Consider the following 27,400-nt stretch of genomic DNA (forward strand, 5'->3'; position numbering starts at 1 on the left):
GGGTTGATGGATGCCGCTATTTTGAAGGCAAGTTGATCAAATCGTAATTGAAGAACCCACGGTACAGCTTTTTTTTGGGGGGGAGGCCTGTTCCAAGGTCTTGCTACATCCCTATTTTGGGTAAGAAATTGATCCATTGTTCCGACCGCCGACTTCATATGGCGAGTCTGCCGTATTTCCCAGATGACGTCATAACACGGGCAAAATAAGTCCGGCGGGAAATTCCCTTTTCATCATCATTCTGGTCCCCGCGCTCACCGGCATTCATGAACACTCTAAATTCTCACTGGTAAACGGTCGGTCAAGGGTCAGGAAATGCGACATTGCAACATCGGCTTCAAAATACGGATGGCGATTGCGATTATTGCTGTCAAAATACCTAAGCCTGGTGAGGCTTTGCCTTGTGTTATCTGAACAAAAGACATCAGATGAATTGTGCATTGTATTTTTTTTCTCATAAAAACCGTGCACTCACCAAACACGATGGCAAATGATTGAGAACTAACTGGATTCTGGACGGACACTCGACACATGACTGAGTTATGCGCGTTTGAGCTTGTGAGTGCATATGCGCGTAACGTACAGCGGGACAGATGAACCTCAAAACACGGAAATTGTGCTGTCGACGCGGTTTTTTTCCTCCCAGTGTATCATGATATATTAATGTACATGTCTGTGATTTCAAGTAAGTTACTAACTCTTTTATTATAAGTCTCACTGAAGGAAAACCCTACATGTAATTGAATGTTGCCATGTCAGCTGGTCAACATAGGCCTCTGTATGACACGCATAAAGTGTATCATAATTCATTTGTGTTGCACCGTAACTAAACGTCTGGATAGTGTAATTCGACCACTAGAGTTAGAAGCCATTACTGCGGTGGCACAACGCTCGTGGACAGGTGGTACGCGCGCGTTACATGCCTCTTCGACCAACAGGGTGTCGTGGTTTGCCAAATGCATGCACGTGTCAAGCTGAAGAATGTGCGTGTGAGTGCGGTGTCACCAAAGTTATGGCAGCTAATCGGATTAGTCTATAGTGACCCAGTCATAGTTGCGACAGTACAGACTAGAGTGCTACAGTTGAGCTAGCACAACTGTAGCAAGAGTGCCAATAGGCAGTGAGTCATGTTTACTTCCCGTGTACCTCACAATTCAGGGTGTAGTTATGTCCCGACATCATTTCGTTTTGGTAATTGTGCTAACAGATCCAAGTATTTATTTGCCTTTTTGATGAAATTCTTAGGTTGGCATGTTTTGTTGAAAATCTTTGTTAGGTATGAACTGCAAAATCTTTCTTTAGAGCTTTATCCGACTGAAGTTTGTCCAGCCCAACTGTGGCACCACACGGTAGGAACTGTCCTGTCTGTAGTTAGGACTGATACCATAGTTGGGACAAGACGTACTTATCATGTTATGCATCTCCCTAGGTGTTTAATTTGTAGCTGCATGAAAACAGAACAGAGCTCTGCATTGGTCTCCAGCTAGCCATGGATGATTCTGAGATTTCGCCCTATCGTCAAACCCTGTTCTCCATCTCAAGAGATTTGACTGACGATGAGGTTGGGGAACTGAAATTTCTGTGTAAGGATCGGCTCACTGTGAGCCAAAAGGAGGGCATTAAAAATGCACGGGATCTGTTTGACGTCCTGGAGAAAATGGGGATCATCTCAGAGGACAATTTCAATTTCCTTATTGAAATAATGGACCACCTGCAGTGCCAAGTCCTGAAGAAAAAGTTGCTGGATCTACGCAAAATGCTAGGTATGTAGTCCCCAGCCTGAGGCCATATCCAAAAGTCAGGGCTGTGGCTAGCAATAACATGCAGGCCTATGGGAGATGCTAGCCAGAGGCTACATCCACCATGTCCACTTCCCACCTGCTTGTGTGACTGTCAGCCACCGTCAAGACAATTTGGAGGTTGAGGCATCCATAGGCTAATGTAGACCGTTACACTGTTAAGTGACTTTAGGTGTAAGAGGGTATGGCACATTGCGACAATACATCAATGTGTCTTGTTAAAGGAATTGTCAACAAAAAAGCAGTGCTTGCAATAAATGCACAGGAAATCAGACTCATATGCAATCAGTATATGATTCTGATGTTCTTCTGTGTATCTGATTTCATGTTATGCACAGGAATGCTCTTCCAGGCTTTTATTCTCTATTCTGGTTTCATTTATGTGGAAAGAATTAATGATAATGATATTTATTGTACATCCTGGTCGAGGAAACATAGCTGCAGCAGAATGGAGATGGTGTCCACGGTCCATGTGATGAAGCTCAGTTTTGCTCATCTACAACGTCCATTGTGAATTGAAGTGCCCAAGAAAGAGGAAAAGACAGAAAGGTGATAATCAACAAAGGGCATTATGGAATTGACAAGTATTTACTGTCGTTCCACAGGTCACTCAGTTGAAATGGAGGATGAGTCACCATCACCCCCCACAGCAAGCTCCAGAGTAGGAGCTGGCGCAGGCAGAACCCCAACTAGCAGCAATGCAGGTCCCAAAGGTGGAGTGACGATCAGGAATAGTCCTACAACTCGTGGGAGTAGCATAGGAAACACATACAACTATGGTATGAAGGTGTAATCAGTATTGCAGTGAAGTACATTTCTGTGAGTGTGAGTACGAGTATGAGTACTTCACCATGAATACGTAGAGAAATTTTGCTTAAGAGTAGGAGTATGAGTACATTTTATGAGTATGAGTACTTTTTCATAAGTACAAGTATGAGTACTAAGTACATGAAAACGAGTACAAGTACTTCACCAGGAATCCAAGTACAAGCACATGGAATTTTTCTTAAGAGTACGAATATGAGTACATTTTATGAGTACAAGTATGAGTACTAAGTACTCAAATACGAGTACAAGTACTTCACTAGGAATACGAGTACAAGCACATGGAATTTTTCTTAAGAGTATGAATATGAGTACATTTTATGAGTACAAGTATGAGTACTTTTTCATGAGGACAAGTATGAGTACTAAGTACTCAAATACGAGTACAAGTACTTCAACACTGATGCGCAAGCAGGGTTATAGCTACACTGGTCTGGGCCGGTCGGGGATCTCCACCACAGCATTCTAAGCTTGATGAAACAGCCCACTGACTGGCACAAAAATCCTTTAAACCCCCAGAAAATATATTAGTCACTGTGAAACTTTTCATATTTTTACCTGGAAGAATTAACAAAACGTGAACTCTGAATTAAATTGGAATAAAAAAACTCACTGAAACTCATTCATCTAGAGTCCCCTTAAGCAGGCCTTTGGATCCCTGGCTGTGACCTGATGGACTCCGGTCACTTCACTCTCTCCATTCGCCATTATTGAATTAACCTGCACAAAAATATGGTTGGCTGTAACACTGTGCACAAGTATATACCTGAATATTGCCAGTGAGATATCTCATGAAATTTCCAAAGTGCAAACATACATAAAAATACCCAGTATTTCAAAAAAGTGTTAGAAATCAGATCAGCACCAACCCTTCCAACTATTTTTTTGTAATTTTAGTGTTACACATTTGATGGCGTTGATGATGTCATAGTTTCGTTATGTGGAATAAATATTAGCAAGATTTATTATGTAGTCACGTTTAGGACACCAAAAGCAACAAAATAAAATTAAGTCCTAGGCAAATCCATATGGGTGATAACTTAACTCTTCTGTCGGTATTTTCTTATTTCAAATTGGTCCTCCGAAAGAAAGTAAGAAAGAGAAAGGTGCTCATCAAAAGTATTTATTTTCATATGGACTGATGTACTCATACCGCATACAGGCCATTCAACTAGGACACAAGATGGGTTCGCGTCACCTCCGGCAGCAGGCATTGGCACACAGAGCACCCCAGGGGGCAGTGATGCTCGTCCCGTGGGTGGAGCAACGATCACTAACAGCCCTCTGACTTTTGGGAATAGTTTCAGAAACACTTACAACTATGGTACGTACTTGTCCTGTGACAGCAACATATCTGCACAGGATCTTGTATGAGACATTCTGGAAGATTCTGGAATTTGAAATGTTGTAAATTGCTCCCTGGCGCTCAGGTTGGCAGGTATCATCTGAAGCCAAAATCTGGGTCAGATACTCGGTACTGTAAGAACTTAATAGAATAGAACTATTGCAGAAAATTGCAATTTTTTCTTTGATTCTATTCCCATAAGGTTCCAAGAAATCTCCTCCGACTGCCTCATCTCACTTTCAATCCCAGGGGATGGAGCCAAAGGCAGGTCATTCCACTGGCCATCGTCAAGATACCTCCCCAGCATTGTCGTTCTCCTCCTGGCAGACCAGAACCAGCAGTTCATCTCCTCTTAATCCTGGTGTACTGAAGACGCCAGCGGACTTCTCCCTTCATGTCCCAAAGGCGAGACCAGCGGAAGCAGCCATGGATGTCGACCCAGCTGATGGCAGCAGCTATGTTATAAATCCTCCTGATGACAGCCAAGATATACATGCACCCCTCACTGACAGCGCAGCTCCCAAGAGCCCCTTGCTCAATGCCACTCCATCTCCCTCCAAAACCAAGTTGAAAAAAGCCCGGATAAATGAAAAGCCAATCCTGGATTGGCCAAATATCATGACTCCCCAGCCATCAGAATCCAGAGCTGGTGATGAGGGCTGCCTTCTGAGACCAGTTTCTAACCCAGATGCAAGCCCACAAGTGGAGTTCCAGTCGAAAGGTATCAAAGTACACACGCCAATCGTCGGAGAAGAAATTTTTGTTTTGAAAAATTGATCAAAATATAAGTAACAAAAGTATTGGTGTGAAGCTTGGCCTGATATGAGGAAGAAGCTTCCCTGCACGTTGAGAAATAACTTCACAGGCTTTATTTCATTATATTGCAGGCGATGTGGAGACTGATGCACCTGGGCAGGCCGAGCTGTTCAAAGCACCAGCTTGTGATGTTTCCTCGAATGGGGCTCAACTGGAAAGCCTAATATCTTTGCTATCACAAAATGGCGATGTTGTTAACGGTAACAAAGAATTGGACAAAATTGGTCACGGAGTTCAGGATACGCAAGCAAATGGCGATGAGACCACAAAAGTGGTCCTTCGAGACTACCAGAAGGAGCTTGCCCATTACCCATTGATGACAGGAGGCAACTACATCATCTGTGCCCCAACGGGAAGTGGCAAGACTCTGACTGCAGCCAGCATCTGCTACAAGAAGTATGAGGAGTTCCAGGCCAACCCTACCCCAGGCAAGCACTTCAAGGCACTGTTCATTGTCAACATCCGCCACCTGACACAGCAGCAGAGCAATGCCTTCCAGGAGTACTTCCCAGACAGGTTGGCCGTCAGGACCATCGGAGACCAGCAGCCGTTCGAGTATGCCCTGATGAAAGACGAACCCATGCCGGTCGTGTTGATGCTGACTGCGCAGATCTTTGTCAACGCCCTGAGACAGAAGATAGTGTCTCTCCAAGATCTTGACGTGCTTATCTTTGACGAGTGCCACCACACGGATCTCCTGCATCCCTACAATGTCATCATGAAGATGTACCTGAAGGAGAAAACCGCCGCATCTCAAGGGGTGGGAGAGCATGTCGGAAGCCTCCCTCAAGTGATAGGGCTCAGTGCCTCGCTTGGTGTGGGCCACAGCCAGGTGGCACTGAGCCACATCCTGAAGCTCTGTGCAAACATGGATGTGCGTGACGTGATACGTGTTCGCGATCGCAGGAACAAGAAACAGCTGGACCAGTTTGTGAAGGCCCCCGAGCAGGATGACGTCATATCTGTGCCTCCAAGAGCCCCCGCCGAGCGACACTTTGGCAGCTTGCTGGAGATGATCATGGGCAAGATTGAAGATCAGCTCGGAGAAACCGCGAAGATTTCTTTGCCTCGCCACGGCTGCCAACCATATGAAAATGAAGTCGTAGCTCGTCAAGAGAAGTCCCCCGAGCACAAGCACATTGTGGTATACAAATATCTCAACGCATACAACAGAGCTCTGATGCTGTATGAAGATCTGCCCGTCCAAGACTGTCTTCGCACACTGGAGGAGTTCTACGAAAGTCGATCTGTTTGTCAGAATGAGGCATATACTCCAGAGGAGAAAATCTGTCGTGATCTCTTTGACAGGAATCTGGCAGAGATGGAGAGGGCAGCTAGAGAGGAAGGCGACGGCAACCCTAAGCTGCAGCAGTTGATCAAACTCCTGGCCGACCAGTTTACACTGAATCCAAGTTCAAAAGGTATGCCCCTTGCCTTCAGAAGTGCCTGGCCCAAGTCAGGTACAACTGCCCATTAGTTGTACGTGCTCAGTCTCATTGTCTGCATCTTGACTGTTATGTGGCCACTGTGGTCAATTCGGATGGTCGCAGATTTGGTCTTTCAACAGAGAATCTGATTTGTGTGCACCAGAATGTTCAGTTTTTTTTAGTAAAATGCCAAAAAATAACCCTGATGTGGAAAATTTAGAAAATGGTTGTTTTGAGAAGAAGCCATCCAAAGGTCAAATGTTTACCCTCAAAAGCTCAGTTGTTGTCTATGCCTCTCTTTTTTCCACAGGCATCATCCTGAACCGTATGAAGGTTGCCACTGTGGCTCTCTGCGAGTTCATCCGATCGTGCCCATGCCTCAACCAGCTGCCCTGCCCTGTCCGGCCTGAGCGCTTGGTGGGCCAGGGAGCGTTGGATGAGTATTGCATGACGGAGAGCCAACAGAAGATGATCTTAGAGAGCTTCAGGCAGGGTGAGTTATTTCTCCTCTTTACTACTGGTAAATGAAAACGACACAAAGTAACATTTTGGGATTACAAAGGTATATAATTTAAAATACCTAATTTCATAATAGGATTATTCCATTAACAATTATTTTTCGTATCCCTGTCATATCTGATTATGAGGCTCAGAGCACATTCTTTGATTTCCGAGAGTGATATAAATTAATTTCCAAATGCCTTAAGAAGAAAAGTTTGAAGTCAATTTCAAGGATGTTCCTGTCACAGTATGTACTTGGGGTGTCACAGAAACACCGGAAGTCACTCTTTGGACCCTAAATTTATAGAATGACCAATACACTATTGGAGAGAAATATGATTTTGGCATGGAAGCCTTTATTTTAAGGAATTACTCAATTAAGTGATAATTTTGGCCGAAGTTTGACTGATGCAGAAAATTTGTTCCTTTTGTCAACATCTGGTAGCTGTGCTTAAGTCTACCCATGTCCAAATATGTTAGGCCCTTTTAATCTCATAAATGCAAGTATTCACCTTGGAATCCACAGAGGATGGCTGCAACGTGTTAGTAGCCACTGACATCGCCCAGGAAGGACTGGACATGCCAGCCTGTAACTTTGTCATCCGTTACAACTTTGTGAGCAACGAGATAGGCACGGTGCAGTCCAAGGGAAGAGCCAGGGCAGAGGGCAGCAAATGCTACCTGATTGTCGAGAGGTAAGCACATTTTGAGCAACATTTCTTGACAGTCAGAGAAATTGAAGATGAATCAACAGAAACATTGCTGCCCAAAGACGCCATAGTGCTGTGCGGCCATTGTTTACTCCACTGACACTCAAAGATTGTGGTCATTCTTGACTATTTTCATCTGAGCATTAAATATTGTTCTTGTCAAACCAACATCTCCCTAAGCTGCTTCTAATGAGGCAATTTTGGTATCTCAAAAAGGCAAGGGGGGTCATTCTGTAACTTTGGGGTCCATTTTTTCCTGTCCTTGTTACGTCTAATTACCTGCCAAACAAACAAAATACTCAGTTGAAGTCAGTTGCAATGACATATCCCATGTCAAATGATACAGGTCAGGTGTACCAGGGACAGAAAGACATAACACTTTGGACCTAAGGTCAGTTAAGAATGAAGGGCTGTTAGCAAATAACCTTGGACATGCCTCATTTTGGGCATGTGCTATTGGAAAACCATACTGGCTCATTCTCCAGCCCTTGGTGATATACTGATCAAGCTTGATACTGTGGATTTCCAGCAGTTTGTAAAATGTATCCATAAGGCTATATCCTGAAAAAAAAACAGAGTTCTGCTGGTATTGTATATACAGTTGAGCCTCTGTAATTAGAACACTGTTAAACAGGATTCGGCTAACAAGAAGGAAATCTGTAGGTGGGTCATTCCATGAGGTTGGGGCACAATTTGTGACTGCATCCTTGTTACATGGGTAACTTTCACCACCTATCATGACCAGTAGAGTAGGTCATTTACTTTGTAAAAGTAACACACACTTTTGTATTCAGCCTTGCAAGATGTATAATTTGGAATCCGCATGCAAGGAAATAGCTGTTCATTTTTACGGAACCCACGTAACAATTGCCACTGTCACAAATTGTACCCCAACCTCATGGAATGACCCAGGTCCCAACCCTTTTTCATTGTTTTATTCCTGATAATACAAGGTTCCTGTCGTAAAAAGGTAATTTGCCAAGTCTGAAGAACCTCCTATTAATGAGGTTCAAGTGTAACGTAATAATTTTACAAGCCACATACTTCGCTTCTCTCCTCTGTTAGTGGTTCTACAAATGAGCAGAGAGAGCTTGAGAATCGCGACAAGGTCAAGAGCATGGAGAAAGCCATGAAAGAACTGGAGGCCATGCCCCAGGAGGAGCGATTGAGGTGCATCCAGGAGAAACAAGTAAGGAAGCAAGAAAACATCCGGTGAAATCAAATCATGATGAAGAGCAACTTTATCATTAATTGACGAATTAGTTGACCAACTGATTCATATAGGTTTTCTTGGCCTCAGTTGGTAATATACATGTATTTGTGTTTTTACTGTACCACACTGAAAACAATAAACACTCAATGCGTGCTTTCTGACATGACAATAACCATCTCTTTTCCGTGGAAACAAGCTTCCTTTTGTCATGCCGACAATGTTGTAAACTCCAGTGCTCACTGGTGGATTGATTCCAACTTACCAGGCAAGTTTTAGTAGCTTGGTTGTCAGCTAGCAAGACGTGCTCGCTAGTAAGCAGGAGGTGTTGTATTCGGACCATGACACTGCAAGTTCGTGGAAAGCACTGAGCATTCAGTGCATACAAATAATTTGGTGATAAGCAAAACTAAAATTCATATTGACAAGACTAATGATTGTTGTTTTTGACAAGCGAACTTTTGTTGTTGGAGAAACTTGGGCACAAGTTATATCCTGTCAACAGGACAAGCTTCTGCTAAGAATGCAATGAGGTTCTATTGCCATCGTGATTTTGTACTCGACAGAGGGAGGTTATTGCAGCGATGCAAGAGGCAGAGCGCCGGGAGCAGCAGCTGGCCGCTCAGATGAAAGGACAGCAGATACTCTTGAAATGCGCCGAGTGCAAACAGCCAGTCTGTTACAGCTCCGACCTGAGACGCAAGGGAGCGGGGGGCTACGTGACGTGCATCAATCCCGAGTTTGAGGATCGGGTGACTGAGATGACACTGGAGAAACCACCGACACGCTTCCGGGATTCCCAGAGCGTCTGTGAGTTGTGTTTGCATTTTCCTCTTAGCGTAAATCATTGATTTGGTATTCCTTCAGGTGGAGGGTGGATCCAGGCAGGCCAACAGGGACAATACCCCCAACACAACAAAAAGGAGCTGCAAGTTTGTGTCTAAAAATAATGAAAGACATTTTTTCTTTATTTCATTTACATTCCTTCCAAATCCCCAAACCTAGCCTCACCCCTCAGAAGGGCCATGAAAGGTTACATGATAAATTCTAAATTTTGTCCCCCCCTCCCAAAAAAAACAAGTTTGTCCCCTCCCCCATTAAGTTGGTTCTAAATCCATGGTCCATCTTTGCTTCTGGTTCCTATAAACCCAAAAAGCAAACTTATAAGCAGTGTTCAGTAAAATCAAGATTTTGTAGTTACAAAAATTCTGTTTGTCCCCTCCATGCATCATTTTAATTGTCTGTGAGTGTTTTTCATGTCATGTTGCATCAAAGCAAGGAGATATTTACCCTGGCCAGCACAAAGGACACCGTTGAAATTGAGGACATTACAAGCCCCTGGGAGTCCATCACAAGTTATCCAGTCTTAAGCCAGGTCACAAGCTTTTCAAATGATGAACTGTGATAAAAGAATCCATTTGTCATTGTTTCTCCTGTTATTTGTGACTTGTCTTGTGGAAGGACTTGAGACTGGACTTGTGAGGGACTGTCACAGAGGCATTTGAATTGCTTGTGGCTCAGTGGGAGACTGGCGGAGTCATGATGTATTTCTGATCGAGCGACAAGGTCCGTGCAGACTCGCATCGTTGACATTGGGGTTAACCCTTCTCCTCACAGGCAAAATTATGTGTGGCACTCGCACCTGCAAGAACCAGTTTGGCACCAGGGAAACGTTCTTCATCTCCTCCGACGAGTCACTTGGCTTCAGCCTGCGAGCCAAGAGCTTCATCGCTCAGTACGGGTGCGGCGGCGAGAAGAGACTGAAGAAGTGGAAGGAGCTAGCCATCGTTGAGGATGCTGATCTGTGACCAACAAGTCCGACAACTCACAGCCTGTGTGCCTTGAAATTATATTAAAAATATCAAGTGGCACCATTGTCGTGATCTGTTGTGGTTTCCACTTCCGTCTTTGTATTGAATCTTTTAAGAAATACTAAAAATGCAGAAATTCAATTGACTAGCAGACAAACAAAATTAATCTGTAAATTCCACCCAGCCAGTTTAAATATGCTGTTGGGAGCTTGTCGTAAATCATGTATTTTACCCTGAAATCGTAATACGTGTTGTTTTAGGCAGCACAGAGATTATGGTTGCAGTTTATGTCAAATTATCAATCATGCTGACATTTGTGCAATGAGGAACTTAGCCCCTGTGTGACCCTTACATGAGAATTTACATCATATTAAGAACAGTCCGGTAAAATAGGTCGGGTCTTTGTGGTGGGTAGAAATAAGGGTGGAGTTTGCCAACTGAAATGGGTGGATACGTGAATTCTGGATTCCAGTGAAAACTTGTTCAAAATTCTTGACTTCGTTCAATACAATACACTGCAGTGTTAGCGTCAATTGTTTGAGGTGTATATAATTGTGTTCAACTGTATAGTTCAGATAACAGCTGGCTCTAAAAGTAAAGTTGTCAATTCGACTGAAATTAACAAGTAAGAAAGTGGACGTCACTCTGGCCTCTCGCTCCAAGAGCTCCCCATGGACATGTGTCGTCTAGTGTCAGATTTCAGGTTCAATCCTGTCCTTATTACATCGAACCACCTTGTGTTCTTGAGCTGGACACTTTGCTTCAATACCCTCTAGCATTGGTTATACTGATTACCCCACAAATTGTAAAATAGTAGCTCATATATAGTCCTCTGTAAGATGTTGGAGAAACAGATGTGATCTAGTAATGTTAAATTATTACTACATATATATTATTATCGCCACACCTTGTTCTTTAGTATTATATTCTATCCGAATGTGGGGTAATTTATCCTTTTTAAGATGAGTACTATTTTCTTACTGCATTTCCAGAAATGTATATCTTTTGCCGTATTTCTTTCCTTTTTATCTGTTTATCTTGTAAAGCTCAAGCAAAAACTCTGAAATCTTCAAAAGCTGTTTTTCTTCCTTCAGAACAACTCTCTGAATTTTTTTTTTTTGGGGGGGGGAAGTAACTTTCCTACGAATTAATCAAACATTTCAGGTTAACCCCGTACCATTTTAATCAATTCTACTTAAACTTGTAAGCCTTTTCTGTTTCAGTACAAGTTTAATTGGTTCCCCTAAAGTGATCGGCATATGTCTAATTCCTTCAGAATGATTTGCACGGAGATAAAGTTGGCCTTGGTTGTTAAAAATGCAATTTTAAGAAATTTACCGTTCAACATAAATTTATTCATAGCTAGTTGACACCAGACAGCGTCACAAGCTTCAGTGACTTTATAAATGCAATTATTAAAACAAGAACACAAATATAATGCAAAGTCCAATAAAAGTGGTTGGGAAATATACAAACTACGTCATCGATCCATACTTCATAGCTTATCTTGACTGAAGCCGAAAATAGTGTGGGCCTCTACCGCAGATACAGTGAGACCTTCCCGTTTTCCTAGAGTAGATTACGATCAAACGAAACAGGTCATGTGAAAATCTGGTCAGCAGTCTCGTGCATCTCAAAGTCTACGGTTTATAGTCGACGCTGCAGAAAAACAAGCTAATTATGCTGATAATTTCAGGGTAATCAGGGAAACTCTCAGTACGTGATACACGTAACAGTCCCATCAAGAGCGCCCCCGTACTTGTGGCAAAATTCTAAACAAAGGGGGGGGGGGATGATATACCAAAATGTAACCCTGAGCGTCGAACTTTGATGGGGCTAGATTGAAAAGGAATCCGAGAGGATAACTTTTGGAATTGATACTTCCTGTAATTGCGGCTCATAGAGTGGCTTTCCATCAAGTAGAATAGCACCTAAGGATTATCGTATGGGGCGTAGCTACCGATCACACCCCCCCCAAAAAAGGTTTTTGCCTTTTAGTTCCAAGCTAACCACGCACGTGGTTTACTTTGGCCCAACATTACAGTCATTTATCTCCATGTCTCGTCTTGTGACCAGCATGACAGTGACCTTTGAATTCGTCATGTGATGAGCGTTTTGCGTCAATTTCCCACTGGATATAAATTCCCCGAAGTGTGCATTTCCGAAATCATTTTGCCTAGTTCCACTGGCCGAAATCGACCTTCCCAGTTTCCGTACAGCTGAGTAAGTTGAAAATCTTAGTGCTTATTAACCTATTCAGTTTGATAAATTTTGTTTTAAGACACTGAAATGCAAATGTCGTATATTGGTGGAGTACGGAGCCCTTAAAGGGGCATGCGTTTAAAACAAACTCGGAATGCAAAAAAATCAGTTTGTATTTCGTGCATAACTGAAATTATTTTTGTATTCCCAGTTTGTTTTCACTGCATGCCCCTTTACGGGCTCCGTAGTGGGGTATCTAGTACGACAACTTTTCTGCAGAAAAAAATTTGTTCAAGTTTAATTTATGCCCAACTTAGTTTGATGCGAGAATTTATTTTGACAGACATTAAGGATTCGAAGACGATAATTTTTCCGAAATGCACATTTTCGCATCTTTTCGCACTAGATGACGGCAAGTGGCGTAGGGCCCACTAGATCTGTAGTTACAACTTTTAAGTAGGTTTCAACAGTTGTTTCCATTTCCTCCTTAAGCCTCCCCAGTTGACCTCGATTTTTCCCCTCTTTGCTGATGATCAAAGCCTGCGCTCATCACCCGGGAATATTCACTTAGAATAACCCGCCTGCGCGAATAGCATAGCGCGCGGTAACGCTCATTGCTGTGAAAGGAATGCAGCTTGGGGGTTCTCACTTTTTTGCGGGGGGGGGGTTAAGCCCAGTCCGAAATGTGATTTCTACTTCTCTCGGGTCTCTTTCTCCGGTACAGATTCATCTTTTCTTCCACGATGCATCTCCTCCTCGTCCTGTGCCTCGTGTACGCTGCTGCGGCCGAGATGGCGCCGCTGTACCTACCCAAAGCTTACGGCATCAAGGGACGCTACATCGTTTCTCTCAAGGTAGTGGCTTTTGGTCGGCTGTGCCTTCAGAATCGCAATGTATGCTTAAGCTAGACAAAAACAACTTTGGGATATGCCTTTGGGGCGATAGAAGGTTTGCATAAGCTGTCGGTAAGATCATGAAGTAAGGATGGCTAAACTAGCTGTTTCTCTTAGTTCTACGGCTTTTAATTTGTTTGAAGGACTTTGCAAATTGATGTACGGTCTGGGAAAAGCTTGTTCTTAAAAAAAGATATGACGACAAATGTTATACATTTTTTTAGCTGTTGGGTAAATGCAGTGTCTATTATTTACACATTTACAGGACGAAAGTCCAAGAGTTGAGGAGTTCCTGAACGCGACCGGCAGAGCGACGGTTACACCGACGACGATATACCGAGGCGGAGCCTTCAAAGGGTTCGCTGCCGCCATGGACTCTGTCCAGCTGGCCAAGGTGAGCCAAAGGGCCGCTGAGGGGTGGCCTGAGTGCATTTCGAATTATTTGGCTACGGCTCGATAGAGGGGAGTCGATCTAAAATGTGAAGCCTCTATTCCAGCTTTCATATTCGGGTTTATCATATCAAGTAGGCCTATAAATTCGGACACGACTTCATTTACCTCTTGACAGGAAATAACCATGCTCCCGAATAAGAGCAATACGCATGACGAGAACACCGGTACCGGTAACAATTTTGAACAACTTCAAAGGTCCCGTGAATTGCATTTTCCGTTAGCTTGAATGAACGCATGCTAATATACCCCCCCATCCATTTATTTTCTTCAAGATCCGACGAAGGCCCGAGGTCGCGTACGTGGAGCAAGACGCTGTCGTCCGAGCGCAGTGGGTTGGGTCGTGGGGCTTGGACCGGGTGGACCAGCGCCACCTGCCGCTGGACGGGATGGCGAAGTTTACCGGTAAGTTCTTCCATCACAGAGCGCAAGGCAGCCTGTATCCCTGTCACAGACCCCAAATCGTTGTGCAGTTATGTGGGAAATTTCACTCTAAGTCATTGCGAAGGAAAAAAGTGAACTGGTATGGAACGTGTAATCACCTTTTCAAATTTGAATTTTCTTTTACAGATTCTGACTTTAATTTTCAATATTTCATTCTGCAGGAACGGGTGAAGGAGCGCATGCGTACATCATCGACACGGGAATCTATCCCAGTAATTTCTTCTTTGCAAACCGATCCGAAGTCGCCTACAATGGTGTTAAGGACGGATACAAGGTCAACATTTTAAGGCAGTGAGCCACACGCGTAGTCCTATCTGTAAAGAGCCGAGGTGTATGTTATGCGATGGCCCATGTACGAGTGACGGCTTTCATATTTTCCCTTGCCGTTGGCTCCTAATCGGCCATATCAGAAATTTCAAGATAAAAAGAAGCACAGAAAAGTTGGCGGAAGAAAACGTTTACCCGGCCGAAAGAGACAATAATTACAAGTAAATTCCTGCCTCCGACAGCACAAATTCCGAACAAAGCAGTTAGAGAAAATGATCCAGATTTATTTGCAGTAACGAGCATTCGCTGAACTGTTGGTTTCTACATCGATAGTGGACTACCAAAGTTTGATTCCCGATATCGATTTTTTTTAGGGAGTCGATTGCAATGGCCACGGTACTCACTGTTCGGGCACGATTGGCGGCGAGGTATTCGGTATCGCCCGGGAGGCTAAGCTGTACGGCGTGAAGGTGCTGGGTTGCGATGGAATCGGAACTGTATCTCAGGTTATTGACGGTAAGGTCCTTTTCTTTTTTCTTCATTCTTTTTGATAACCATGTGCAAACAATGGCTAGTCACTTACCATGCAGGCCTACATTTTCTTTTGTTGACTTTGCCTCAAAAACCGGTTGTGCTACTTTGAAGCCGAAATCGGATTGTACGAAAGCCCTAGAATACCATCATTTATTTTCAAAAAGCGAAGTATCTTTTTGTTTCAAGTTCGTGTTTATGAAGTATATTTTTTCAACGTGGTTTATACGAGATAAAGTTTCCCAAGTTAGTTTGTTTGAGACATATACTCTCCAGTTCGTTCTAATGAGATCCAGTGGTATATTTAGAAACATATTGTCCCTTTTAGGTGAACAAATCGTTTTTATGAGACATAGGCCTACTTTGTCAGGTTCGGATGTATTTCTCACAAAAAGAAATTTCCAAAAAATAATAACTCATAAAAAGGAACTTCAAAATCTCCTAAAAAACGAACTTGGAAAATACTTCTCATAATAACGATTTTTTTCTACAAATTGAAACCACGTTTCTATTTCTTGATCTTTACGGGAACAAATATATACATGTAAAAACAAATTTGAAAAACATATATTTCATTAAAACAAATTTAAAAGAAATGAAGTTCACTTTTTGAAAATATTGACGGCACTCCAGGGCTTTCATATGAGTGTTCTCAGAAAACTCTTTAGTAACCGGCTGATGGCGAATCGTAGGGACTAAACGCTAAACGTCGTTGAAAAATTTTATTGATTGAATCAAAAGAAAAAAGTGCACACGTGATTCGAATGAACGGCTGGGTTTTGGACAAAAGACTCCTAAATTTTTAATCATTTGTATCTAGGATTTTCATCAAAGTGACAAATTGGACATTTTTTTCAGCAATACTCCCCCAGTAATCTATCCCCTTGATGGGAAAGGTAAAGTGGAATTAATTCTAAAGTGGTGGTGCTCTTCGTTTGTTAATCGTTTTGGAATTTTGAAGTGAGAAACATGCCGCACCCGCCCCCTTTCCCCGACATCTGCACACGCCAACACCATATTTTTTGGGGGGGGGGTCCTTCAATGCAGGGATGGACTTCGTGGCTTCGGAAGGCAAACGCCCGGCCGTTGCTTCCATGTCCCTCGGGGGACCGCCGTTGGAGGCCATGGATGAGGCCGTCACCAAACTGTTCAATTCCGGCGTGACGGTGTCCGTGGCTGCCGGCAACAGTTTCGATGATGCTTGTAACTACTCGCCCGCAAGAGCCAAGAATGTAAGAAGGGGGTGTTTCCTTGTCGCATCTAAAGAGCAGATGCAAACCTGGGTTTTTGGAGAAGGGATAAAGTTTTTTGGGGGGGGGCAAACTTGAAAATTTTTGTAACCTTTTATGGCTTTTCTGAGGATTGGCTAAGTTTCGGAGCTTTACAATTTTTTTTTAAAGAGAAAGTAAAACAGTCCTAAAAATAGACTTGCTCTTTTTCAAAAGAAAAAAGGTGGTAGATCGATCTAAACAGACACAATTAAACAGTCGGTCGATGGAATTTCTGTCATTTGGAATGCCCACTTCCTACAGGCCATCACTGTGGCGGCGACAGACATCACGGACCACAAGCCGGGCTTCTCCAACTTCGGGAAATGCGTAGACATCTTCGCTCCCGGGGTCTCCATCCGTAGCCTGTGGATTGGGGGTGAATACGCCATTCACGTCGACAGCGGGACCTCCATGGCTTGCCCGCACGTCTCTGGTATGTGATGGTACTTTTCACTGTAACGCCGGCTTGCAAATGTGAAGACATTGCATTGAGATGTTGTTCTGGTGTATGGATATACTGATGATCAGGAAACGCAAGGAGAGATGAAGGCACTAATGAATATGCACCATGCGCTTTGTATGCCAGATTTTATTCAAATTTGACGCGCAAAAGCTTATTCAAAACTGCAAGCACCATTACGTACAATGGCAGCAAGTAGCTATTTCAAGAAAATAGGGGTCCATTTTTTCGTGTCCCTGTCACATCTGAAGTATGATTTTCTACGTTCAGAACACATTTTCTAATTTCCACGAATGATGAATTGAGGCAAATTACCTGCCAAAGAAAGAGTAACAGTTTGAAATCAATTGGGGTGACATTTCCATGTCAAATAACAAAGGTCAGATGTTCCACTTTTGGACCCCTAATTTCTGGAATTATCATGTAAAAAGACAGTGGCCATGGCGTCAAGAGGGACGTTTTCCTCAAGACCAGGGTCTGTCGGAGGATTTGAATGTGTGAACTTCCACAGCGTGTTGGGGGTCATGTTCTAATTAAGGGGTTTTGCGTCAACAGCGACATCTGTGAAGTGAGTTCAGCGGTATTATCCCAAAGACCGTTTAGAATTTCGAGCTGGGAGAGCTGTGAGTGCAGTGGAAGCCATCGCCGCCTTGTCCTCCCCCCTTGTCCATTTGTTTTTCACCTCTGAAGACATAAATTGAACCCGCATTAAGCAATACAATTCTTCAATACTCGTGTTCGTATTACCGGTGCTATAATATCACCATTATTTGGGCTTCCCTTTCGCAAATGTTGGAAGGGTATGCAGCTTGTACTCTTCAACTTGAAAAAGATCGTCTCGAGCGTTTCTCTTAACCATGATATACACGTTTTTAACATCAGTTTTCTTTTTTTGTGTACCGTGCAGGTGATGCGGTTCTCGCCGTGAGCAACCATCCGGGGATTACGCCTGCCGAGGTTAAAGCCCAGATTCTGAAGAACGCCACACGTGACGTGGTGATTGACCCCGGGAAAGGGTCACCGAATCTCTTCCTCTACATCCCGTAGTAGATAGGGTAAGTGCCCCCCAAATGTGACTTCATATTCGGTCGTCACCCACAGCGTCCGAAGGGCTGGTGGCTTTGCACTGTGATTGGCTACATTGTACACGACCTATGAGTGCGAGGTTAGCACGATCCTGTTGGTGAAGCGCTATTTAAATTTTTTTGCTCGCCAATTGGCAATGCTTTGGTACGGGCAAAGAGTCTGCTATATGTTACAAAAAACAGGGCCTTGGTATAATCACAGTGTGGTAATTTATCCTCTCACTAAGTATCACGATTTATTGGTCACATGTCTTTTGGTGATATGGTTATCATGATCTTGGATGAACAAATGAAGTGTAGTGAGAATATTTTCAGCAATGAGGAAAAAAAAATATCGAATTCATAACCACCACAACGAGCGAGCTCATCCGCCTGGCACTCATTTACCCACAATCCTCGGCGCGTCGTTAGCTGTGATGATCTCTACGACGGTATAGTAGAGATCAGTGGCTGTGACCCAGTGGAACGTATTTCCTTCACGAAACTCTGTGCACGGCCATCAGTCCTTCCCAGCGCCCTCTTCGGGCTCTGGGCGACGAGTGAAGACTTCATGGATACTTTCCACTAATTCAAGCCCCATTGAAAACAGTGTAAAATCAGCACTGTTCAGGGCCCAATAACATGCACGCCAACATCCCTGATATTTCTGAAACACAAATGAAATTCTTGTCTGGTCACTCTTATTTCAATTTCTTTTCATTTTTTTTTGTGGGTTAACCAATTACATTTTCAATTTTTCCCACAAAAAACAAAATCACCCCCCAAAAAGTGATTTTCCGAACTTTGATTGCAGCCATTTTTCAAGTGGCAACCCTCAACTTTCTCGGGCACTTAGGACCATCTTTCAACCGTTCTGCTCTCATATTAAAGCTTAAAGACCCAGGGAGTTCATCCTGGCAAGGATTTACACAATCTCATCATTTTGGGGGCCAAACAATCTCCTTTTTCAAAAAATACTGTGGGGGGGGGCACTTTTAATGCTAATGAGCCGGCCAGAAATTCTCAGTTGAATTAGTGGTCTGCACCCTCATAATGCATTCGCAGCGTTGCATTCTGGGAATGGGGATACCAGAACTGCATGCATTGTCGACCTCATTCGTGACAGATGTCCCGACTAACATACATGTAAATGTAATTCAATTAAGTGTGCACTAACGATTGATTTTTTAATGTGGAAAGCACACCACCTTGAGAAGTTAAATTGATCTTTCTCAGATAACTCTCGGAAAACACTCCCTACAAAACAAAACAAAACTTCAAAGCATCAATTCCCCAAAGGTTATGCGACGAAGGCACGGGAACACCACCCATCTAAACGGCAGAACAGCCAAAAGCCAAAGCCAAAAGAAACTAACAAAATCAGCGAGACCGTCCTGGCAAATATTGTCAATAGGTCTATCTTATCCCAACGTAGATAGCTGACAGATAGAAACACTGCACTGAAGAATAACACAAGGCCGGAAAATCTGGGTTCCGATTCCTGGATTTAAATCACACTTATGGGAATATTTAAAACTTATGGGAATAATTTTTGATGTTAATCTCGATTATTCACAAATTCATTTTCTTAATACTTTCAGGGTTTTTTTCAGGAACTGTCTACGTGGTTGGAGATCAGTTAGCCGAGACCTTCTGTTATTCACGAAGTCTTACCGGTAACTTCTCAAGTAGATCTTCTTTCAACACGAAAACACAAAATTAGTTGTGATGCAAATATAAGTTCCACTGCAGCTGTATATGATCTTTAAATTAATGAATGATTTTTCTTTAAACTTGAAAAGTTTGCTTTCGAAATCATTTTGAAAGCTACAGTAATAAATGTCGAGGAAAATTTAATTCGTGCTTTGTGCTGCTTCAGTAAAAGAAACAGCTGAATTAAATAAAGGTCAGTTACATTCCTTTATTGAATATTTTCTAATTGTATTTTTGTGGAATCTCAATGATATAAATGAACGCTTTACGTCTTTAAAAATTTAATTGGCTGTAAATGACCATTAATCTGAAATGAAAGCAATGCAGCTTTAAATGTAACTTTGCCCCACGTTTCGTCTTTGCATCTTTAAATTATACTAAAGGTTTTCCAGGTGAATATATCATGTTTAAAATTTTGTAGAAATGTGGAACTCGCTTTTTAATTTACACCATTAGATTCCGCATGGTTTGGCCGAGAAGAACAAAATAATGGAAAGTGGACTCCTTGGAGATTTTCTCTTTATTTTCAACAAGTCCGAAGTACAAAATCTGTACACCTGCAACGAGCTTCTCCCCTTATTTAGAATCTGCATTGCACACTTTCATTGGGCCTCCGTAATCTTATCTCTCAGAGCAGGGAACACTCACTGGTGAGAACTTAGTTTGCCGAATTGATAAACAGACATGATAGGAAAGGGGGTAAAGGAAACGAACTTGGTGCTACCTTCCGTCTATTCTCATGGAGCAAAGGAAACTGCTTTTTTGTTTGTGACTGTAATTCTTGCAACCAATAATAGGTTAAAATAGATGCACCCCAAAAAACACCGCTTCTCTCCCAAAAGATTTTCACTGAAGAAATCTATAATAAGCAGCCGGCATTTTGTAATCCTCACGCCTTCAGACACCGCCCACTTTCCAACACAGATCTTTCCCAAACGACCTTTATGCGGACCATACCGCAACGTCAACAATTGACGTTCAACGCACGGCTTTTTTCCTGGTTGAAGGGTCTTTATTACCAGCGCCCATTGACAGAAGGCTTGCGTAATTTGCTGCGCGTGCCTCATTGCAGTCGGCACGCGACCGGCACGCGAACCTACCGGCCAGAAATACCGATGACGACACTGCAGCAATGATCTGCGCAGGCCGCATATCTGGCTACGGCTCGAAATTACACACGACTCTATAAGTAAAACAGTCGCTGCAGCCACTAGAGTCGTGTTTAATTCAAAGTCGTAGCCAAGTAATTTGGTTACAGCCCTCCAATACTGAAGTACATAAACGAATGGAAACCAGATAGGGTTGTGATGATTTTTGGATGGCCCGTTAATAATGGGCACAAGCCATCCAAGTTATCTTATCACGACATCACCGCCTTTTAGTCATAATTGACCATCATTCTCAAGTCACATTACACAAAATAATGGCACATTAAAGAGTATGTTGCATTTACAGTTTACCTTGAACCTCCTAAAGCAAAATGGATCTACCCAGAAACATAATTTCCTGTCTCACATATGCTCCATTCCCACTACGCCGCGGGTGTGACTCATGTTAATAATAATTATGCAGGTCTCTGGGTGCCAGCATAATATTTCCTGCACTGCCACGCGTTGTTTCATGAATATTGAATATTGTTCACTCGTGACAAAATTTCCCCTTCGACATCTCTGCGTTATCAGTGAACGCCGCTACGTATAAAAAGCAACGTTGTTTTCAGACGTCGCTTTTGCTGTAAACGGGCGGCAAAATTTGCAAGACTGCTGCAGATTTTTGGCCCTACTATCGATACATGAATACAAAGTGGAAAGGAAATCGAGTCATTTGACAACTGCAAGAGATACATCCGCTGTCCTCTACACCACCATATACTAGACAATGGAGGTGAGTACATTGATATTGCATTGATATTTTACTGTATATCTTGCAATAAAACACATTTCTGTGCATCTGGAAACCTTTGTGTAGGTACCGAGCAGCATCAAGGACTTGTATTTAATTAAAATGATATCCATATCGAAGTGGGAATTCTGGTCGGATCGTATGTTTTGTAGGAGTAATCGGGGAAAAAATTATATGCAAAAAGTAACTATTGTACAATTGTTTGTTTTTACATGTATGTCAAAACGATAGGGGCAGTGCATCTCAAACTTCACACAGCGTATACAGTGCCCACCATGGCAACGCCCCCATTCTCTGTCTATTGAGTTTAAATATATTGGCGGCATGAAAATGGATGCTTGCCCTTCCCCAAAGTGAAATAAAAAAGGAAAGACAATTAAAGGCAAGAGAAAGAGAGTAATCAAAACTAGAAAACGGGATGGAAATCACTCGTTTGCTGGGAAAATACCTCGGAACTGGTCCCGTCCACCGTTCAAGTTATTTTGCAGTTTTACAAAGTCTTCATTTGAAAACGTTTACTTTTATCATTATATCTTGAAGTCTTTCACAAACAATTTGTCTAACCTCAAGTTCAACATGTTGAGTGTTTGTCAGCCCTATAAAAAAAAGAAAAACCAAGCCAATCCTATTCCATGTAAATAGCCATCATGCATTCATTACCCGTATCATCCCAACATAATTTGGATTGTCGAGTTGTTTTTAAAAGCTCCAACACTTTAGACCTGTAACTATAATCACCTTCCATTTGGGAAGAAGATGCTTTTTAAATGAAAGTTCCCAGTTTCAACCCTACCCCGCCCTGGACAGGCTGTTGAGTGCATGCATGTCGTGGTGTTCGGCTGCTGGCACAGCCAGGTATTTTGGAAATCAACGTGGCCTCATTCTTGCTTTTTCATTTCGTTGGGCTACTTTGGCAAAAATATTCAGTTTTGTTACTTAATTATTTTTCAATTTACAAATCCTTGTGCAATCTTCTTTCTTGCCCATCATGGCAGTGGAGTCTAGGTAGAAAGGTTGCCATCGGAGTGTGCATCCTTCTCATTGTGGGAGGCATCGTGGCTGCCGTGGTCGTCACTCAAGTCGTCAATAAATAGAACGGACGAACCCGACTCGAGGTGAAACGATGACGGCTCTGGAGGAGAATGGGGAGAATGGGTGGAGCTCCGAGGCCTGGCAGAGGATGCTCTCTACGGAAAGTGGCTACAGGGGTCAAGATGGTGTTGTAAAGACCAGCAGCTGAACGGGATGGGGTTCATCATATCTTTGGTGCAGTCAGCCGGTGGTCAGTCTCAGTTGTTCGAATCTCGGTGACCCCCGGAAGCCCGCCATTTATAATCATTAGGTTTGTTATTTTTTAAAATTTATTTTCGGGGAAGGCTGCAATTGCATGTTTTATACACTGTACCTGATTTTGAATGGTGTGTATTTCAAATACGTTAACTCAACAGGAATCCCTTCTTAAGATGTATACTTTCCAGACGGTTACTTTTTATTAGACCTTCGGTGCACTTCGGGAAAAACATTATTCTTTGCACTGTGCATATTGTATATGTCCATGTACAGTTTTATACTCAACGAGAGCCTCAAGGGAAATGTAGTGTATGAACTCTCTTCAATCTGCGGGTATCTTTAGAGCCTCGCTTTCGTACACTGAACTCCCGTCTATCTTATGCAAACGCGTTCTGGACAGGAGCGGTGCTTTCAGTGCAAACTCAGTGATAAGATCATGTAGCTGAGAAGGGAAGTGGGTTGAAATTTAGCCAATTGCGATTGTACATATACCGCGTACTTCAAGGGACATTGCTTCCTTTGCCATGGCACGACTAAGTTCCGGGCCACGTCCTAAACGGGTACCTGTTTCTTTTCCAGTAACAGATGACCTTGTCTTTTATACCCTGTCATTTCTCTTTACCATGCGTATGATTTTTAAGTCCTCATTAAGTCCTCCCGTAGAATAAAAGATTTTTGATATAGTACCATTTTGTAAAGATATTTTTTGTTTTCTAAGCCACAGCTTCCATCACATCAATTATCATGCGTCCTCGTCACTACCTTTGCAACTGTGTCATTTTTCTTCATATCGTAAGCTACGTGTATTTTATGGAGTGAAGAGTTAATTTGTAATCGCGATTTTTTTGTTTTCTCAAGTTGAAGTTTGTACCAAGATTCACTTTAAAAACTTGTCAAGTATTTTGAGGTGCTGAACGACTAGTAACCACTTTCCATACGCTTTAATGAACGAAAACATGATAAACCATGATAATTCAATGTATGTGTGTTCCTGAACTTCAAGTGACATGTGAACTTGTACTTCCTCGTGCGAAGAACCTTTCATAATGCCACAATTACGTTGCTTCACAGGGTTAGGTTTCGGTATCATTTTTTTGTGCAATGTTCATAACTGAGTTAGAATACTAAACGTCTGGCCCAGTTCAAGTACGAGGGAAATTCATCTGCATGCACACTATGCCACTTTTCGCCAAATTGTTTTGAATGGTTTACGTTCTCCATTTGATTTCTATTAGTATTTTTTCATCTTTGACAACTTTCAGAGAAGTGTGTACGTGCTACCCGTATAATCAGCACAATTTTTAAGTAGAGAAATATTATAGATAAGGTGTTTGTCAAGTTATTTTGCAATTTTAAAACTCTTTATTTCAAAGTTTATCACTATTTTAAATTAAATTTTCTTTAACCGTTTACTTTCATCATGAAGTGGAAGCACGCCTGTAACACGAAAACAAAATGCCTTCAAACGTTTTGATTAAATCGACATTTGGCTTTTGCCTGTAGCCCTAGCTCTTTAAATGGTGTCTGTTGTGATTCCATGTCGTTCCACATTAGGTGGATTCTCGTCCACTTGCACTTTGATCATAGTTATTCAAATGAGCCATCTTTCATTGAGCAGAGTATTGTTGTATTGTTATGTACATCATCATGCCAATTCATTGCCCGCGGCACTGAGTGCGTGCCAAGGCACAACCGTGGGTGATGAATTAAAGGCAAAACTCCAGATCCATTGTCCGCATTCGGCATGGAATAAACCCACTCTCGGCCACAGCCTGGCCACCGAGTGGTAATTCCTTTATAAAGATTATGTCAAAAATCTTTTAAAGTTAACTTTTCAATAATTCAATCGCAATGGACCAATGGTAGATACTTTATCGAGATTCAACCGAAAAAGAAGTCCTTGTGTTGTATTCACACTTCATTAACGGCTGCGCCACGCGCAAGCCTTTTGTAATGCTAATTTGGCTGCGGACGGGCGATGTTACGCAATACACAATGCCATTAGAAAAACTCCCTGAGCTGGTCAAATCGACACGTCGGTTCAATGCGTGCACTAGCCACGTGTTAATTAAAGATGGAGGAAGGAAACCGGATCAGCCATATTTTTGTTCGTGCATGGAGCAGTGATGTAAGTTGGACCACGGGCTGGTTAGCCTGGATTAATAATTGACCACCGCCAAGCTATCTACCGTGCAACCGCGTCCAAGGTCCCTGGGTTAAGCCAAGGCGCTCTGCTGAATGTCCCTCGCCGTGGACCGGACCCGAGCAGCCAACAGATCAGCCACGCTATCCTTTTTCCTTGTTTTCAGTTTGTAAGACCTGTAAGACCTCTGTTTGTTTATCTTTTTGTATCAAGTTGCATTTTTTAAGCGTTACTTCCCTGTTTTAACCGTTCTAATTAAGAACAAATTCACTGGGTGATTTCATGCCTAATTTCCTGCAATGTGATCAGGGATTTTGTGGAGTGCAGAATTTGTCCAATTTCTCCGTATCGTTTATGTAGCCGCTTGTTCCCTGGTACTGGTAAAATTTGGTTTACATATTTTCTCACGAAAATGTTCAGTTTAAGTTTAACAGCACTGTTATAGTTGAGACCACGGAAAACCTTCACAAGACCAACACAAGTAAAACTTCCGCTCTGAATTCAAATCACTATTCAAATGAACTGCAACAAAAGCATGCCTTTGTCATTGTTCACCCTGTTACTTGTGACTGGTCTTTTGCATGGTCTTGTGTCTGGTGCATTATCTCTCCTTGTGACTGGTCTTGTGTCTGGTCTTGTGCATGATCTTTTTACTGGTCTTACGTATGGTCTTGTGTCTGGTCTTGTGCATGATTTTGTGACTGGTCTTGTGCATGATCTTGTGACTGGTCTTGTGCATGGTCTTGTGCATGATCTTGTGTCTGGTCTTGTGCATGGTCTTGTGTCTGGTCTTGTGCATGATCTTGTGTCTGGTCTTGTGCATGATCTTGTGTCTGGTCTTGTGCATGGTCTTTTTACTGGTCTTGTGCATGATCTTGTGACTGGTCTTGTGATGGTCTCGACTACAACACTTTAACCAGTTGCACATGTAGTATGTGGTAAGGAGAAAAGGGGTACGCCTATTATTAAAAGTAATACTAATACCAAAGCGTCTTGAAAATGCAAGTCATCCACTTTGATCTTTCAGCGACTTAACCACGCGACTCTGTGATCATACAAATTCGACTTCCGGTCGTTCTCGTTATCCGCTCTGAGCAGAAGCACCCCCTCATCGGTTGAAAAGAGCCAGGTTGGAATTTTGTTGGCAGCGGTGCGACTGCAGCGCTTGCGTTTCAGACGCGTAGTCTTTCGTGAACCAAAGGAGCCTCTGTTGCTAGGAAAATTGCTCTCCCTCTTTGGTCAACTTCTGAATCCCATGTCTTCCAAAGGAAGCCTTTATTTGTCGATACATGTACATGATTTTTAATTTAGAGTCACATAGTGCCCTTGTCTCGGACAGGTCACCCTGTGCACGAAGGGTGATCTATAATATTGTTTTTAGCGGCCCGTTTTGACGACGGGTTGGCGTTTGAAAAACAAAAGATTTCTCAAAAATATCCTAGAATTTAATTGAACTGGTGTCAAATGCAAGTCGCGGCAGAAAGACTCGTTTGGAGATTTTTCCCCAAATGTGTGAAATTTGTTACTGTTATGCACCCCACAAGCAGTTAATGTAATAATTTCCCTGATTGTTTCACTCCTTGGCAAAGTTTGTCAGGGTCGTCGATCGCAACTGAAAGTGTTTTAGTGCATTTTCTGAACAAGATGGAGGCCCCGAAGCACCACAAGATAAACTCGAAGAAAATCTCTGCTCAGTTATGTTTCTCCTTCAAAATTGGCCGATAAATGGAAACCAGTGGAAACTAAAGAAGCAAAAATCCAACCAAAATACCGTTTTAGAAAGTGCTACGACGTAGGTACTGTCCAGCTGTGTGTACAAATTCATGTCACTGTGCATGTGATATTTTAGAGTTTGATAAACATAGGATGCGCACACATGTTATGTAGAAGTTATTATTATTCATGTTGCGATTGGTTCTGACGGATTCCGCCAGCCCCGAGCTGAAGTGCACCCCCAATCGGCAAAAAAAGGACAGGTGGTTACTGGCGGGTTCTTGCACGTGATCTGCGTGTACGCAAAGACCATACATGCCGGAGTAAATCAGCCTTGATCAAGGCGTTGGGCGATGATTTTGACAACCCCTGCCGTTTGGTCTGCTGTCCGTGCGTGGCGGAAACACTGCAAGGTGTGATGTACAATACCCTCCGCTGCAGCAGGCTTGCTTTTAAATTAACACGTACGGTACATTTCACAGTACGTCGGGCCGTTGTGCTTTGCGAGTGACCGTCCGATTCCCAGTGAAGCCGTTACCCCACTCTCAGCTTTGCTCGCCCTTACGTGCGTGCCTTGTCCCGGTCCGACTCGGCATTATGATGATAAGGACAG

The 27,400-nt window shown here is 42.8% G+C and overlaps 2 protein-coding genes across 4 annotated transcripts; both read left to right on the forward strand.

The window, feature by feature from the left end:
• The first annotated feature begins 282 nt into the window (after positions 1 to 282).
• Positions 283 to 11,922, forward strand: LOC110982617 (ATP-dependent RNA helicase DHX58-like). 2 transcript variants are annotated; one of them, XM_022241163.2, is made up of 11 exons: positions 283 to 388; positions 1,430 to 1,763; positions 2,405 to 2,578; positions 3,787 to 3,948; positions 4,172 to 4,690; positions 4,857 to 6,206; positions 6,523 to 6,705; positions 7,240 to 7,408; positions 8,489 to 8,612; positions 9,200 to 9,443; positions 10,251 to 11,922. In XM_022241163.2, the coding sequence occupies exons 2-11, from the start codon at positions 1,490 to 1,492 to the stop codon at positions 10,439 to 10,441; spliced, it is 3,390 nt and encodes a 1,129-aa protein (XP_022096855.2). In that variant the 5' UTR covers positions 283 to 388; positions 1,430 to 1,489; the 3' UTR covers positions 10,442 to 11,922. The 2 variants fall into 2 exon arrangements, with proteins under 2 accessions (XP_022096855.2, XP_022096857.2); XM_022241165.2 differs by having other exon boundaries at positions 304 to 685.
• A 592-nt stretch (positions 11,923 to 12,514) lies between these two features.
• Positions 12,515 to 24,449, forward strand: LOC110982597 (uncharacterized). 2 transcript variants are annotated; one of them, XM_022241138.2, is made up of 11 exons: positions 12,515 to 12,667; positions 13,371 to 13,500; positions 13,805 to 13,933; positions 14,265 to 14,394; positions 14,595 to 14,707; positions 15,075 to 15,216; positions 16,279 to 16,463; positions 16,764 to 16,935; positions 17,870 to 18,017; positions 19,628 to 21,623; positions 22,637 to 24,449. In XM_022241138.2, exons 2-9 carry the CDS (start codon positions 13,390 to 13,392, stop codon positions 18,007 to 18,009), a joined length of 1,122 nt encoding a protein of 373 aa, XP_022096830.2. In that variant the 5' UTR covers positions 12,515 to 12,667; positions 13,371 to 13,389; the 3' UTR covers positions 18,010 to 18,017; positions 19,628 to 21,623; positions 22,637 to 24,449. The 2 variants fall into 2 exon arrangements, with proteins under 2 accessions (XP_022096830.2, XP_087004384.1); XM_087148258.1 differs by having other exon boundaries at positions 19,640 to 21,623.
• The last annotated feature ends 2,951 nt before the right edge of the window (positions 24,450 to 27,400 follow it).

Source organism: Acanthaster planci, linkage group LG17 (genome assembly GCF_054643075.1).
Source record: "Acanthaster planci isolate LZ-2023a linkage group LG17, COTS_SCS, whole genome shotgun sequence".
In the NCBI taxonomy this organism is placed as follows: Eukaryota; Metazoa; Echinodermata; class Asteroidea; order Valvatida; family Acanthasteridae; genus Acanthaster; species Acanthaster planci.

Bases quoted from the DNA above. Each gene is read 5' to 3' on its own strand.
- LOC110982617 (XM_022241163.2), top strand. From the start codon at position 1,490: ATGGATGATTCTGAGATTTCGCCCTATCGTCAAACCCTGTTCTCCATC. The intron at 1,764-2,404 runs GTATGTAGTCCC...GTCGTTCCACAG, and splicing joins GGATCTACGCAAAATGCTAG to GTCACTCAGTTGAAATGGAG. The intron at 2,579-3,786 runs GTATGAAGGTGT...TACCGCATACAG, and splicing joins AGGAAACACATACAACTATG to GCCATTCAACTAGGACACAA.
- LOC110982597 (XM_022241138.2), top strand. From the start codon at position 13,390: ATGCATCTCCTCCTCGTCCTGTGCCTCGTGTACGCTGCTGCGGCCGAG. The intron at 13,934-14,264 runs GTGAGCCAAAGG...ATTTTCTTCAAG, and splicing joins ACTCTGTCCAGCTGGCCAAG to ATCCGACGAAGGCCCGAGGT. The intron at 14,708-15,074 runs GTCAACATTTTA...GATTTTTTTTAG, and splicing joins GTGTTAAGGACGGATACAAG to GGAGTCGATTGCAATGGCCA.